This window comes from Labeo rohita, chromosome 13 (assembly GCF_022985175.1).
Source record: "Labeo rohita strain BAU-BD-2019 chromosome 13, IGBB_LRoh.1.0, whole genome shotgun sequence".
NCBI lineage: Eukaryota > Metazoa > Chordata > Actinopteri > Cypriniformes > Cyprinidae > Labeo > Labeo rohita.
In genome coordinates, this window is record NC_066881.1 from 33122949 (window position 1) to 33135859 (window position 12911).

Consider the following 12911-nt stretch of genomic DNA (forward strand, 5'->3'; position numbering starts at 1 on the left):
ATTCAGTTTCCATGCATCTGGATAGCAGAGTTTTAACAAAGACATAAGCTTAATGTGAGGCATAATTGTCAGTCATGCATAAATGAAATAGGTCAGATATCTGTAATGGCACTAATAAAGTGAATGTTTAAATATGCAAAAAACAGCTTTATGTATTTATCATCAATACATCCAATTTGTAAATGTCATACATTTTTAAGTGAATATTGCTTGTTCCACCAACTTACTAAACATAATGCAATGCATATTTGACAGGCAATGAAACAATAAATGAAACAGGCCAATAAATAAATAAAAACAGGCACAAAAAAATAAATAATGTGGTAATAAAACAATTAATAACAATAAATAAATTAATGTTTATATATATATATAAAGGTAAATAAATATCTAAAATACAAACATTCACATACAGGCAATATTCAGTTAAAACGTATGAGATTGAAACTAACTTTAAATGTACTGATGATAAAACACAAATCTGAAAAAGTTATGAGAAAATGTAAAAAATAAATAATTAACAGAAAATAAAATTAAACTAAATAAATAAAATTAATTAAAATAAATAAAATAAAATTTTTAAAAGAGAGTCAAAATTATTTATTTTTTGGAACCTCACGGTATTTATTATAAATTATTTATCTGTGCATTTAGTTAACATGTATGAGACTGAAACAAACTGAATTTACTGATGATAAATACAGAAATCTGAAAAAGTAGTGAGAAAATGTAAAAAATAAATAATTAATAGAAAATAAAATGTTAAACTGAGTAAATACAATTAATTAAAATAATAATAAAAAAAAATATATATATATTTTTTAAAGAAAGTCAAAAATGTTTATTTTTATGGAACCTCACAGTATTTATTATAAATTATTTATCTGTGCATTTAGTTAAAATGAATGAGATTGAAATAAACATAATTTATTGATGATAAATACAGAAATATGAAAAAAGTTAGAAAATGTAAAAATAAATAATTAATAAAAAATAAACAATAAATAAAATTAATTTAAAAATTAAAAAAAAATTTAAAGAAAGTCAAAAATGTTTATTTTTTATGGAACCTCACAATATTTATTATAAATTATTTATCTGTGCATTCAGTTAAAATGAATGAGATTGAAAGAAACTGAAATTACTGATGATAAATATGTTAATGATAAACACACTACCTGAAAAAGTAGTGTGAAAATGCAAAAATAAATAATTAATAAAAACAAAATTAAACTAAATAAATCAAATAAATTAAAATAAAATTTTAAAGGAATTCAAAATTATTTACTTTCATGGAACCTCACAGTATTTATTATAAATTATTTATCTGTGCATTTATATATATATATATATATATATTATATGTGAGTATAGATATATATATATAACATGATTTTTATCTATTTAAAATACATCATCCAGTTTATTAGTTCTATTATTAGTTCTATTACAGAAATTGTTAGCTGTTTCATTTATGTCTGAATGTGCATGCACAAATGTACAAATATGTGGCACGTTAAATTTATTAATTAAAACTTGTAATTCCAATAATTTTATATGCAATTCAAATACATAAATCTTAAATTTAAGCTCTTTTATGTATTTATTTATTTATTTGTGCATGGTTTTTGCATGATCTTTTTCTATAGAACACAAAAGGGAGAAATTTCCTCTATTAACACAGACCAGTATTGTGAAGTACAAAAACACTGCATACAAAGTGCATGCAAAAGATAAAACAACATATGATGATGCCCATTCTAAAACCCTCACATAACACAGAGGAAGAAGAAACTGTGAAAATCTGGAACACGCCTCTGCTTGTGGAGTCGACGGCGGTGGGATTCAGAGCCGGGCTGTGGGACGCCCAGGCCCGTCTCTCCCGAGAGTCTCCAGAAATCAGTTTCTGTTCAGACAGGCGTGTAATAGGCTGAGCTCGCACGACTACTGTATGCACTTCTGTTCTATCAGCGTCCTCTAACCAAACTCAGTGGATCCGCTCCGTCACCACGCAGGTCAAAAGGTGGAGATGGTCAGATCTAGACTCATTTAAAACTGCTTCGTCAACTCGTTTTCAGCTTTAGACTTTTACACCACTGTTAAAGTCAGTTCAACACTGCTGCAGGTTTTCAATCAGGCCAGAAATGTTTCTTTTGTTCCAACTGGGAATAAAAGTCATAATTGAGATCTTCCTTAAAATCTCAACTGCTCCCACATGGCAGTAAGATTAAGTGAAGAGCTTCAGCAAAAGTGCAGACTGAGATGTTTCCACTGAGAAAAAGACTATGTTTCTCTTAAATCTCTGCAATCAAATCTCAAAAATCATATTAAGAATTCAAATATTAATTTTTAGATTCTTCCTAGACCATGATATGAGCTGCTACATATTAACTGTGTCGCTCTGTTCTCTTACTTCATGCTAACAATTGACTCATTTGTGTTTTATCTCTCCTGTGGGATTTTAAGAAGCACATCAAAGATGAAGTTGATATGTATATGAAACATAATTAAGAACCCTGTTATGTCTCCTGAGCAATACGGTTCTCCTCCAGAAGCCTGCAAAGCCAAGACTGGCACTACACTGCACACTGTAGTTGCAATGATAATTCATCATTCAGACAGTCATCTATTCTAAAACATTATTACATTTTCCTTTGCTATAAACAACCATACAAGTCACTTGACTCAGCAGTTTCTACTTTTATTTTTCCTAAGGAATTTTAGGAGAAACATCTGAGACAAATTTGGTACGAAACATGACTTTCAAGCCTTTCATTCTCAAAACGAAACACAATAAACATCTTACTAGACCAGCGGTTTCAAGTTGTGCAATAAAAAAAAAAAATTCAAATAAATAAATAAAAAATATTACACTAAATAAATAGATAAAATTATTCAAAATAAATAATTAAAAAAATAAAATCAATATTATTATTTTTGGAACCTCACACTATGTGTATATTATATACACAGCTGAGGTCAAAAGTTTACATACACCTTGCAGAATCTGCAAAATGTTAATGATTTTATCTAAATAAGAGGGATCACACAAAATGCACAAAATGCAAAAAGTTATTTTTTATTTTGTACTGACCTGAAAAAGATATTTTACATAAAAGATGCATACATATAGTCCCCAAGAAAAAAAAGCTGAATTTATAAAACTGACCCTGTTCAAAAGTTTACATAAACTTGATTCTTAATACTGTGTTGTTACTGAATGAACCACAGCTGTTTTTTTTGTTTAGTGAAAGTTGTTCATGAGTCCCTTGTTTGTCCTAAACAGTTAAACTGCCTGCTGTATGATTTTGAGATCCATCTTTTCACACTGAGGACAACTGAGAGACTCATATGCAACTATTACAGAAGGTTCAAACGCTCACTGATGCTCCAGAAGGAAACACAATGCATTAAGAGCCGGGGATGAAAACTTTTTGAATTTGAAGATCAGGGTAAATTTAATTTATTTTGTCTTCTAGGAAACATGTAAGTATCTTCTGTAGCTTCTGGGACATGTAGGATTTTTCTGAAGGAACAGCAGGCAGTTTAACTGTTCAGGACAAACAAGGGACTCATGTACAACTATCCTAAACAAAAAAAGACCCCACAGCTGTGGATCATTCAGGTGACAGCACAGTATTAAGAATCAAGTGTATGTAAACTTTTAAACTGGGTCATTTTTATAAATTCAGCTATTATTTTCTCTTGTGGACTATATGTAAACATCTTTTATGTGAAATATCTTATTCAGGTCAGTAATAAATAAAAAATAACATGCATTTTGTATGATCTCTCTTATTTTGGTATCAAACATAAAAACCACACACTGAATCCAATCCAATGCAGGCTGAAAAAGTGTAACAAAAGATTTTTTATTTTATAAATTGCATTGTGCAAGAAGTGCAGGGGGCGTTTCAGCCCATTATTTTGGATATATATATAAAATAAAATAAAATTCTTATTATTACTCATGTAACCTCGTAATCTTTAATCAAAAAAATAAAAAATAAAAATCTTTTCTCAGATGACATATGCATCAGTACAAAGACTGGACAATAATCCCTTCCATCCAGCAACTTCTCAATCACTTGTTTCTGTAATTAACAAACAAAAACGATCCAGAAATCCAATCAAGTCCTGATGGACAAAATTTAGTCATTTTTTTCTTATCTGACAAGCCGTTTTAGTGAGTAATATGTCGAAAAAGTCGATTGCAATTACCGTTTCATGTCGATATTAAATAAACAAACAATACATCTAACCATACAGAAAAAGATGCAGTGTAAGAGAAAATAAATATTTTCTAAATAATATTTAACACATATTTTTTAAAAGAGAGATTTTTCACTATATAAACTAGTAGACCATTTTCTAAAAAAAAATTAAGCCATGCCTTTTCAGTAATAGGTCCTCAACTATGGAACAATCATTCGGCATGCTCCGTCTATAGAGGCTTTTAGATCCCAGCTGAAAACATATTTTTTTTGTCTGGCTGAAGTAGGGAAAGTTTGATTTGGAAACTTTTTACAAATGTTTGTTTTACTTGTGTGTGGATTTTATTTTTATTTGTCATTTTGTAATTTTGTGAAGCACTTTGGGCAACAACGTTGCATTTAAATGTGCTATATAAATAAATGAAGTTGAAGTTATTTTAGGATTATTTTTTTTTTATCATATTTGGAGGTCCATGGTCATATAAATTCCCTGCACGACACCATGCAAGTATCCAGGTCTGCATAAAGCTGCTGTATAAAGTGACAAAGTTAACATGAACAGCCAAGTAAGGTTTGTAATTCATAAAGTGTTTCTATTAATAGTAGAGCTGTTCATGCGTTGAGCAGGATTCTCAGTTGTTAGCGTCTGGCCACTAATGAAGCTCTCCTGTCTTGCTGATGTGAGTGATGAGTGACGGTTGTAGCCTGAAGAAACGTCTCCAGAGTTCTGCATCAGACAATGTTACTAACCGCCTGTCTTACACAAAGTTTCCTCAAACCCTGAGCAGAAGCTGCTCTGCTGTTCAGATCCAGCATGACTGAAAATACTAAAAATACCTCTGCCTATCAGAAATAGAAAGAACAGAGTTATTTAACCAAGTTATTCTAAATTAAAGCACGCATCTTAAACTTGGCTTCAGTGCATGGTCATTATCAACATTTGGGCACAATGTGTCTCATGTTCAGTACATTTATACTGCCTCAGCACATTTTAAAGTCTGCCTTGTGATTTCATGTACGCTACTGTTTAAAAGTTTGGGGTCAGTACGATTTTTAATATTTTTATGCAGCATGCATGCACTAAATTTATCGAAATTACAATAAAGACATTTATAATGTTACATAAATGTTGTTCTTTTTAACTTTTTAATTATCAAATGATCCTGAAAAATAAAATGTATCACGATTTCCACAAAAATATAGAGTAGCACAACTAAAATGTTTCTTGAGCAGCAAATCAGCATATTGGAATGATTTTTGAAGGATCGTGTGATGAGTAATGATGCTGAAAATTCAGCTTTTCATCACAGGAATAAATTACATTTTAAAATATATCCAAATGGAAAACAGCTGTTTTAAATTGTAATAATATTTCGCAATTTTACAATTTTTACTGTATTTTCAGTCATATATATGCAGCCTTGGTGAGCAGAAGAAGATTTTCAAAAATCAAAAAATCTTACAGACCACAAACTTTTTAAAAAAGTAGCACTTATAAACCTGGAATAAAATAATATAGTATAAGTATAAGATGCTGAATAGCATATAAAAAAATATTACAAAAAATGATAATAATGTTTTCAACATTGATAATAAATGTTTCTTGAGCAGCAAATCAGCATATTAGAATGATTTCTGAAGGATCATGTGGCACTGAAGACTGGAGCAATGATGCTGAAAATTCAGCTTTGCGTCACATAAATAAATTACATTTTACAATATATTACAATTGAAAATGGTTATTTTGGACTGTAATAATATTTTACAATATTACTGCATTTGTCACAAAAAAAAAAAAAAAACCTTATAGCCAATCCCAAACTTTTGAACAGTACTGTATATAATGCATGAGCCATGTATTAAAGCAATTAAATCAATGGTGCACTGGCGAATCAATTTTCCCCCATAATAATGTCTGAGTGAGATAGTGACTCACTGTGTGTGAAATGGCAGGGGGTTTGGCTTAGATGAGGAGGAAGTGCCTACGTCGTCCCTAGAAAACCCCCATCATGACAAAGCCTGAGCACCTAACATTCACTGACTTTGAAGCTCTTTTGGAGGCGGGAGGTGTATAGAGACTTCACACTGAGATGAAAGGAAGATGGAGACTGAGATGGAAGTACAATGCACAAAACACACATTCATTTCAGCTTAGCTGCTAAATAAAGTAGGATTATACTTGCTAGACTTTGCTGCCTTTTAGTAGTCCCACAGAGACGGGGTTTTCACTGAGAGCATGTAGTAAATCGACCACATTTGTTACATTTTACATGGCATTTAGGCGAGTTTATCTAAAATAGTAGTTGCGATAAAGCTTTTTTTTTTTACAGAAAAAAAAGAAAAACGACCACAAAAATGTATAAACTTTAAAAAGTAAGTGCTGTTTCTCATAAACGGAATAGTTTAGAAACTTTAAGTGTCTTTTTGATGGTACTAACCTGGCAAACTTTGGTAAATCAAGGGATTATTTCTTCCTCAAAGTACTAATTTTATCCACATTTGAGTTAACATTGAACTAAAACTAAAGCGATAAAAAATGTTATTTGAAATAAATTGCATGTTTTAATTTTAATTTTGTTTAACTTAAGTACTAAAACAACTAAAACTACATATACTAAAACTATATAACAACTATACAAACATAAATAAGTAACAAAGAAAATCAAACAAAAGTACTAAAAGTTTTATGTGTGTGTGTGTGTATGTGTGTGTTAATATAAAAAACAATATTAAACATTTTTAATTTAACTTAAAAAATTGTATTTTCAGTTTAACTTGAAGTGCTAAAACAACAAACTAATAAACAAATAATTATATATATATATATATATATATATATATATATATATATATATATATATATATATATATATATATATATATATATATATATATATATAATATATTAACTAAAACTATGTAACTATATAACAACTGTACAAACAAAAATGACAAAAACTACAAAATTAATAAAAGTTTACATTTAAAGTAAAAACAGAAAACAAAAATAAAATAAAACAGTTTTAACAAAAACTATAACAGTATATCAATAATACTAAAATATCACTGGTTGGCAAAAGTACTAATTTTATCAACATTTTAGTTAACATTACAGTTAACTAAAACTAAAACCATAAAAAAAAACATGTTCACTAATTGAAATATTTGAAAATTTTGAAATTTTATATATGTGTGTGCGTGTGTATGTTTTATTTACAAAATTTATATTCAATTTATTTTTTATTTTCAGTTTAACTTAATAAAAACTAAACTTAACTTAAATATAAAAATATAAAATTTAACTAAATTTAAAGTAAAAACAGAAAACAAAAATAAAATATAATTTAAAATTTTAACAAAAACCATAATAGTATATCAATAATACTAAAATACCATTGGATGGCACATGACAAAAATACTCATTTTATCAATATTTTAGTTAACATTACAGTTAACTAAAACTAAAACATAAAAAAACATGTTCACTAATTGAAATATTAAAATGTAACTGAAATTATATATATATATATATATATATATATATATATATATATATGTATATATGTATGTGTGTGTGTGTGTGTGTGTGTGTACACACACAAACAATAAAACAACTAAAACACTAAATTAATATTAAAATTATTATTTTTTATTTTCATTTTAATTTAACTACAACTAAACTCAACTATAACTAAAAAAAAAACATACAACAAAATTACTAAAACTGAAAACAAAAGACTTACTAAACTTATTCAAAGTAAAAACAAACAAACAAACAGAAAAGGACAAAAACTACAACAGTGTATCTAATATAACATGGCACACAGCCTCATTTCCTGGCATACTAGTGCACTCTGACTCTTGAAAATGGTGTAAAGCCAGTCAATTACACTGAAAAGCTGCCAATTTTTAGCCACCTGCGGCCTATTCGTACAATATGCATCAGATGACCAGTAAATGCCCTGTCTATCTGAAGCTGAGACTACATATTGTGTGCAGTTTGCAAATAAAACATCACATTATTTGCAAACAGAAACTTTTTCTGAACATTAAACAAAAGCATACACACATCTACACAACCAATCCTAATGCTTCTGAGCTAGCGGAGGAGGATAGCATTTAAACTCGACAGAGAGTGGCCTTGCCGTCACCCTATTTTTCATTTGCGAAAGCGGTCACCAGGTATTCGTAGAGCATGCAAGGTTGCATGAAGCCGCTTCAGTGACAGTACCACTGAATACATTACTCAGAACTACAAAGTGCACGGCTATTGATTATTCACTGCAGATGGAAAGTGTAAAACAGGAGCCAAGGTCCGTAGGAAGCAAATACACACAATAACCAGAGGGTCGCCTCGGAGGGATACTTGCTCTTTAGCGACCTATAACAGGGTAAATGTTATCCAGGACATGTGGGCATCAGCACATTTGGTTTTTGGGACATGAGCCCCACAGCAAACTGCAAGCCTGAGGCTTGGTCCTGAATGCAGAAGTCCAGCAGGGACTTGGCTCGGCCTGGTACCCGTGAGAGCGTCAACACTAGAGGGTGTTTATTGGTCTTCAGAGGACTTATGCTGGGGAAATGCCAATGGAAAAGTGAAGTCTCCGCAGAGAGCAAGGAAATGTTGTCTCGGCAAGGCGCTGTGAGTTTCTGTGAAAGGTCATGGGGTCAAGCAAGGTGCCAGAGGCTGTTGCTGCCAAATAAAAACAGCACTTGAATTGCTGCTGTACTGCTTTGCATTTATGAGCCCTGTAGTTCTATTCTGGGTATACAGGGATACAAAAGCCAACTGGAGGAGACAAGCCTATAATATTACACACGTAAATAGATGCAGACTGCATTTCATATCGATCTTTGGGAAAACCTTTGTGCACAGGCAAACTGGTGAAGTTTAAATGGATTGCACTCAGAAACAAAACCCAAACTCCAGCTCTTAAAGGGATAGTTCACCCCCAAAAATAACACAAATCCAATTGTTCTCACACATCTTTTCCATACAATGAAAGCAGACAGTGATTTATACTGCCAAGCTCTAAAGGAAAAACAAAAGGACCATAAAAGTAGTCCATATAATTTGTGTCCTACATTCCAAGTTTTCAAGTCACACAATAGCCTTGAGCGAGTTAAAGACTGAAAATCATCTTTAAAATAATTGTTTGCCACAGCTCTCATGCATGCTCCAATTTGGTCCATCAAGACAGCTAATTAGCTAATTGAATACGTGTAAGCCCTTGTTTCCATCAACTTCTATTGCAATTACTTTTGCAATTGGTTGAACAAATACAGCCAAAACCAGCTAAAGAAAAACACACTACCTGTCAAAGGTTTTTGGACAGTAAGATTTTTAATGTTTTTTTTATAAACAAGTCTCTTCTGCTCACCAAGCCTGCATTTATTCAATCCAAAATACAGCAAAAGCAGTAATATTGTAAAATATTTTTTACTATATAAAATGACTGCTTACAATTTGAATATATTTTAAAATGTAATTTATTTCTGTGATCAAAGCTGAATTTTCAGCATCATTACTTCAGTCTTCAGTGTCACATGATCCTTCAGAAATCATTCTAATATGCTGATTTGCTGTTCAAGAAACATTTATATTATTATTATCAATATTTAAAACAGTTGAGTACATTTTTTCAAGGTTCTTTGATGAACAGAAAGATCCAAAGATCAGCATTTCTCCGAAATATATAACATTATACACTATACCATTCAAAAGTTTGGAGTCGTTATATATATATATTTTTTTTTTTTTGGAAAAGAAATTATAGAAATTAGTACTTTTATTTAGCAATGATGCTTCAAAGGGATGAAAAGTGATACTAAAGATATTTATAATGTTACAAAAATTTCTATTTCAGATAAATACAGTTCTTCTGAACTGTCCGTTCATCAAAAAACCTGAAAAAATCTACTCAGCTGTTTTCAACATAATAATAAATGTTTTTGAGCAGCAAATCAGAATATTAGAATGATTAAAAAAAAAAAAAAAAAAAAAAAAAAATCAGCTTTGAAATCACAGGTATAAATTACATTTTAAAACATATTCAAATAGAAAACAGTAATTTTATTTCAAAATTTTAGTTTTTGCTGTACTTTGGATCAAATAAATGCAGGATTGGTGAGCAAAAGAGACTTCTTTAAAAAAACAAACAAAAAAAAAAAAAAACACAATCTCACTGTTCAAAAACTTTTGATTGGTAATGTATGTTCCAAGAACGTTTTTCTAATGTTCTCATGAGGTTATGAAAACGTTATGAAGAAATGTCTAATTTTTAAAACGTTTCAAAAATTATTTCCCTTGACTATACGAATGTTAATGCAACATTCAATTTCATGAATTTGCAAACATTGTGGAAACGTTAGTTTTGAATGTTCTAAAACAAGTAGTAACATTTAAAAAAAAACGTTAGATGAACAAAACGTTCCATGAACGAATGTTTTGAGAACATGATTAAAGACCAACGTTCTATTAATGTTACTAGAACAGAATGTTGGCCAAAGTTTGAGAACATTTTCTGTTAGCCTGGCATGTACTGTAGAAACAACATGAGCTAAAATTTCACATTTCTTATGAGAAAAACACTCAAATCATATTCTAGTAGTCGAAGAACATTAATTATCAAAATAAAATCATGCATTTGGTAACTTACCTATAGTAGACACCACTGTCCCAACAAAATAAAACGCTCCTGTAAAATCCCATCTGGGTCGAAGAGCATCGACCCGAACTCCAGCAGCAATCGCAGCCTCGTACTCTTTCAGGAAGGAGCTCAGATCCTGCAAGCTGATATTGAACGTGTCGCTGAAGTTCAGGAGGGTCCGGTTCCAGCGCCCGTGTGCTCGCAGCTCGGACGGCCTCTCGATGGCGGAAAACACCGCAGCGCCGCACAGCAGGTACACGATGATGAGCACGGCGAGCAGCAGAAAGCGCCCATTGTCTTCGTTAATGTGAAGGGAGCGGCAGCCCTGCAGTCGCTGCGCCGGCATCATCCAGATTTCAGCACCACCGGCGCAGTGGACAGCGACCAACGCAATGACATGGATCCTTTAGAGCGGCTGCTTCAGGACAACCCAAGACCTCCTGAGATCATGTTAATAATGGGATGAGATGTATCAAACACGCCAGAGAAGTTTTAGATAGGACAAGACTTCATTTAAGACACTTACCAGCTTAATTTATCCATTTCTCAGTATCAAAGGCACGGATCCTCTAGAGCTGCTGCTTTAGGACACTCCGATCTTCTGGGATATTGGACATGTTAATCATTCGATCATTTGTATCAAACAAGCAAGATAAGTTTTAGGGCTTTAGGGCTTAAAGAAATTTCGACTTTTGTCCTTCCTGCTTAAGAAAAACTCCTGACTATTAATATCAATTATGCATTTACTTCTAAACTGTTGCTTGCCCAAATCCTGCAGTGGATTCTTTAAGACAAATGCCCTTTAAAACACCACTTGTGGATCCGCTTTAGTAGATTTAATAGTTAAATACTCACTCGGACTCAGCCTCGTGCTCAATAAAGTAGTTCTCCAATCTCCGTCTCGATCCCATTGATTATTTATCCACATAAATCCACCTCTAAAGTGTTCAGTTGCACGCTAAAATCCTTTGAATTTCCAAGACTCCTGGTTGTGTTTTATTGCAGAGATGCAGCAGTGTGTCCTCCTGCTTTTCCATGTTGCGGGTGAAGCATCCAGCTCATCCTTTGGGTCGCTGCGCCAAATCTCTCGTCCCGTGAATCACATTAATTTATGCTTCAGTGAAGGATACAGCGGGCTAAATGCTAATAAAGACATTTAGCGACCATATGAGGGAGATTTTTTTGCACTTTTTCTGAGGCAGATCTCCAGCCTATCCGCTGTGGGATGTTTGATGCCCGCAGTCCTAATGAGGCTGATCTCAGATCAAATCTGTGCGCACTAGAGTAATACTATGGTTTACACTACAGTAATACAGTGGAGATCTCCAATGCTTTTTATTTTAACGAACTGGTCGTTTATAAAAGTTAGATTTTAAATATAAAATCTACAGCTGATGGTCGTTTAAAGTAAAAAATAAATAAAATACGTCCCATTTTCTTCTCGCTAATCAAGATAATCTGACACTTAAACCAATGTTATTTTTATACTTGGTGTGTCCTTTAGTATTCAGATCCCCTTTTTCAAACCTGATATTCTCATTCATCAACAGTCAGTCTATTCTGTGCTATTTCATCTTTGTTTTGCGTTGTAAATTTAGTTTTTCGTATGGAAACGCTGAACGAAGACGTTGATTCGAAGAAAGAGCGCTTTTTTGTTTTTTCCACAAACAGCTCTCGAAATCGTATGGGACGGCAGAAACATAAGCGATGAGGAGAAATTTGTCTACAGTAACGTGATAAGTGTGGTAAATGTTGCTTCCATTCTTCAGTAAGTCCATTTTGTGCCGCTTGCGCACGCGTTGCCACAAACTCCCCACAAATCACGAGGAAACAGTAAGAGGTGGGTCTGTTTTTTTTTTTTTTTTTTTTTTGGACAATTAATCGATGGCATAATTACTTATGGCCAGCATTACCACTGCCAATTGCGAGTCCTGACGCAGTAATGGATGTGTCTGACTGTAATGCAATGGCTGGCATGTTTAAAACCCACAGCTTTTTATGCAGTAAGTGCTGGATTACATAAATAGGCGTTTCCTGAACTGTTAGG

At 32.1% G+C, this 12911-nt stretch overlaps 1 protein-coding gene across 2 annotated transcripts in view; it reads right to left on the reverse strand.

Annotated features, from left to right (window-relative positions):
• kcnk12 (potassium channel, subfamily K, member 12) overlaps positions 1 to 12125 on the reverse strand; it is a 43998-nt gene extending 31873 nt beyond the window's left edge. The window contains exons 1-2 of one of the 2 annotated variants that reach the window (XM_051126218.1): positions 11720 to 12125; positions 10874 to 11465 (exon numbers count right to left, since the gene is read on the reverse strand). In XM_051126218.1, the coding sequence (XP_050982175.1) occupies positions 10874 to 11213 (340 nt within the window). In that variant the 5' untranslated portion in view covers positions 11214 to 11465; positions 11720 to 12125. Of the gene's footprint in view, positions 1 to 10873 lie in introns of both variants that reach the window. The other variant, XM_051126219.1, reaches the window with a different exon arrangement.
• Between the last annotated feature and the right edge of the window lie 786 nt (positions 12126 to 12911).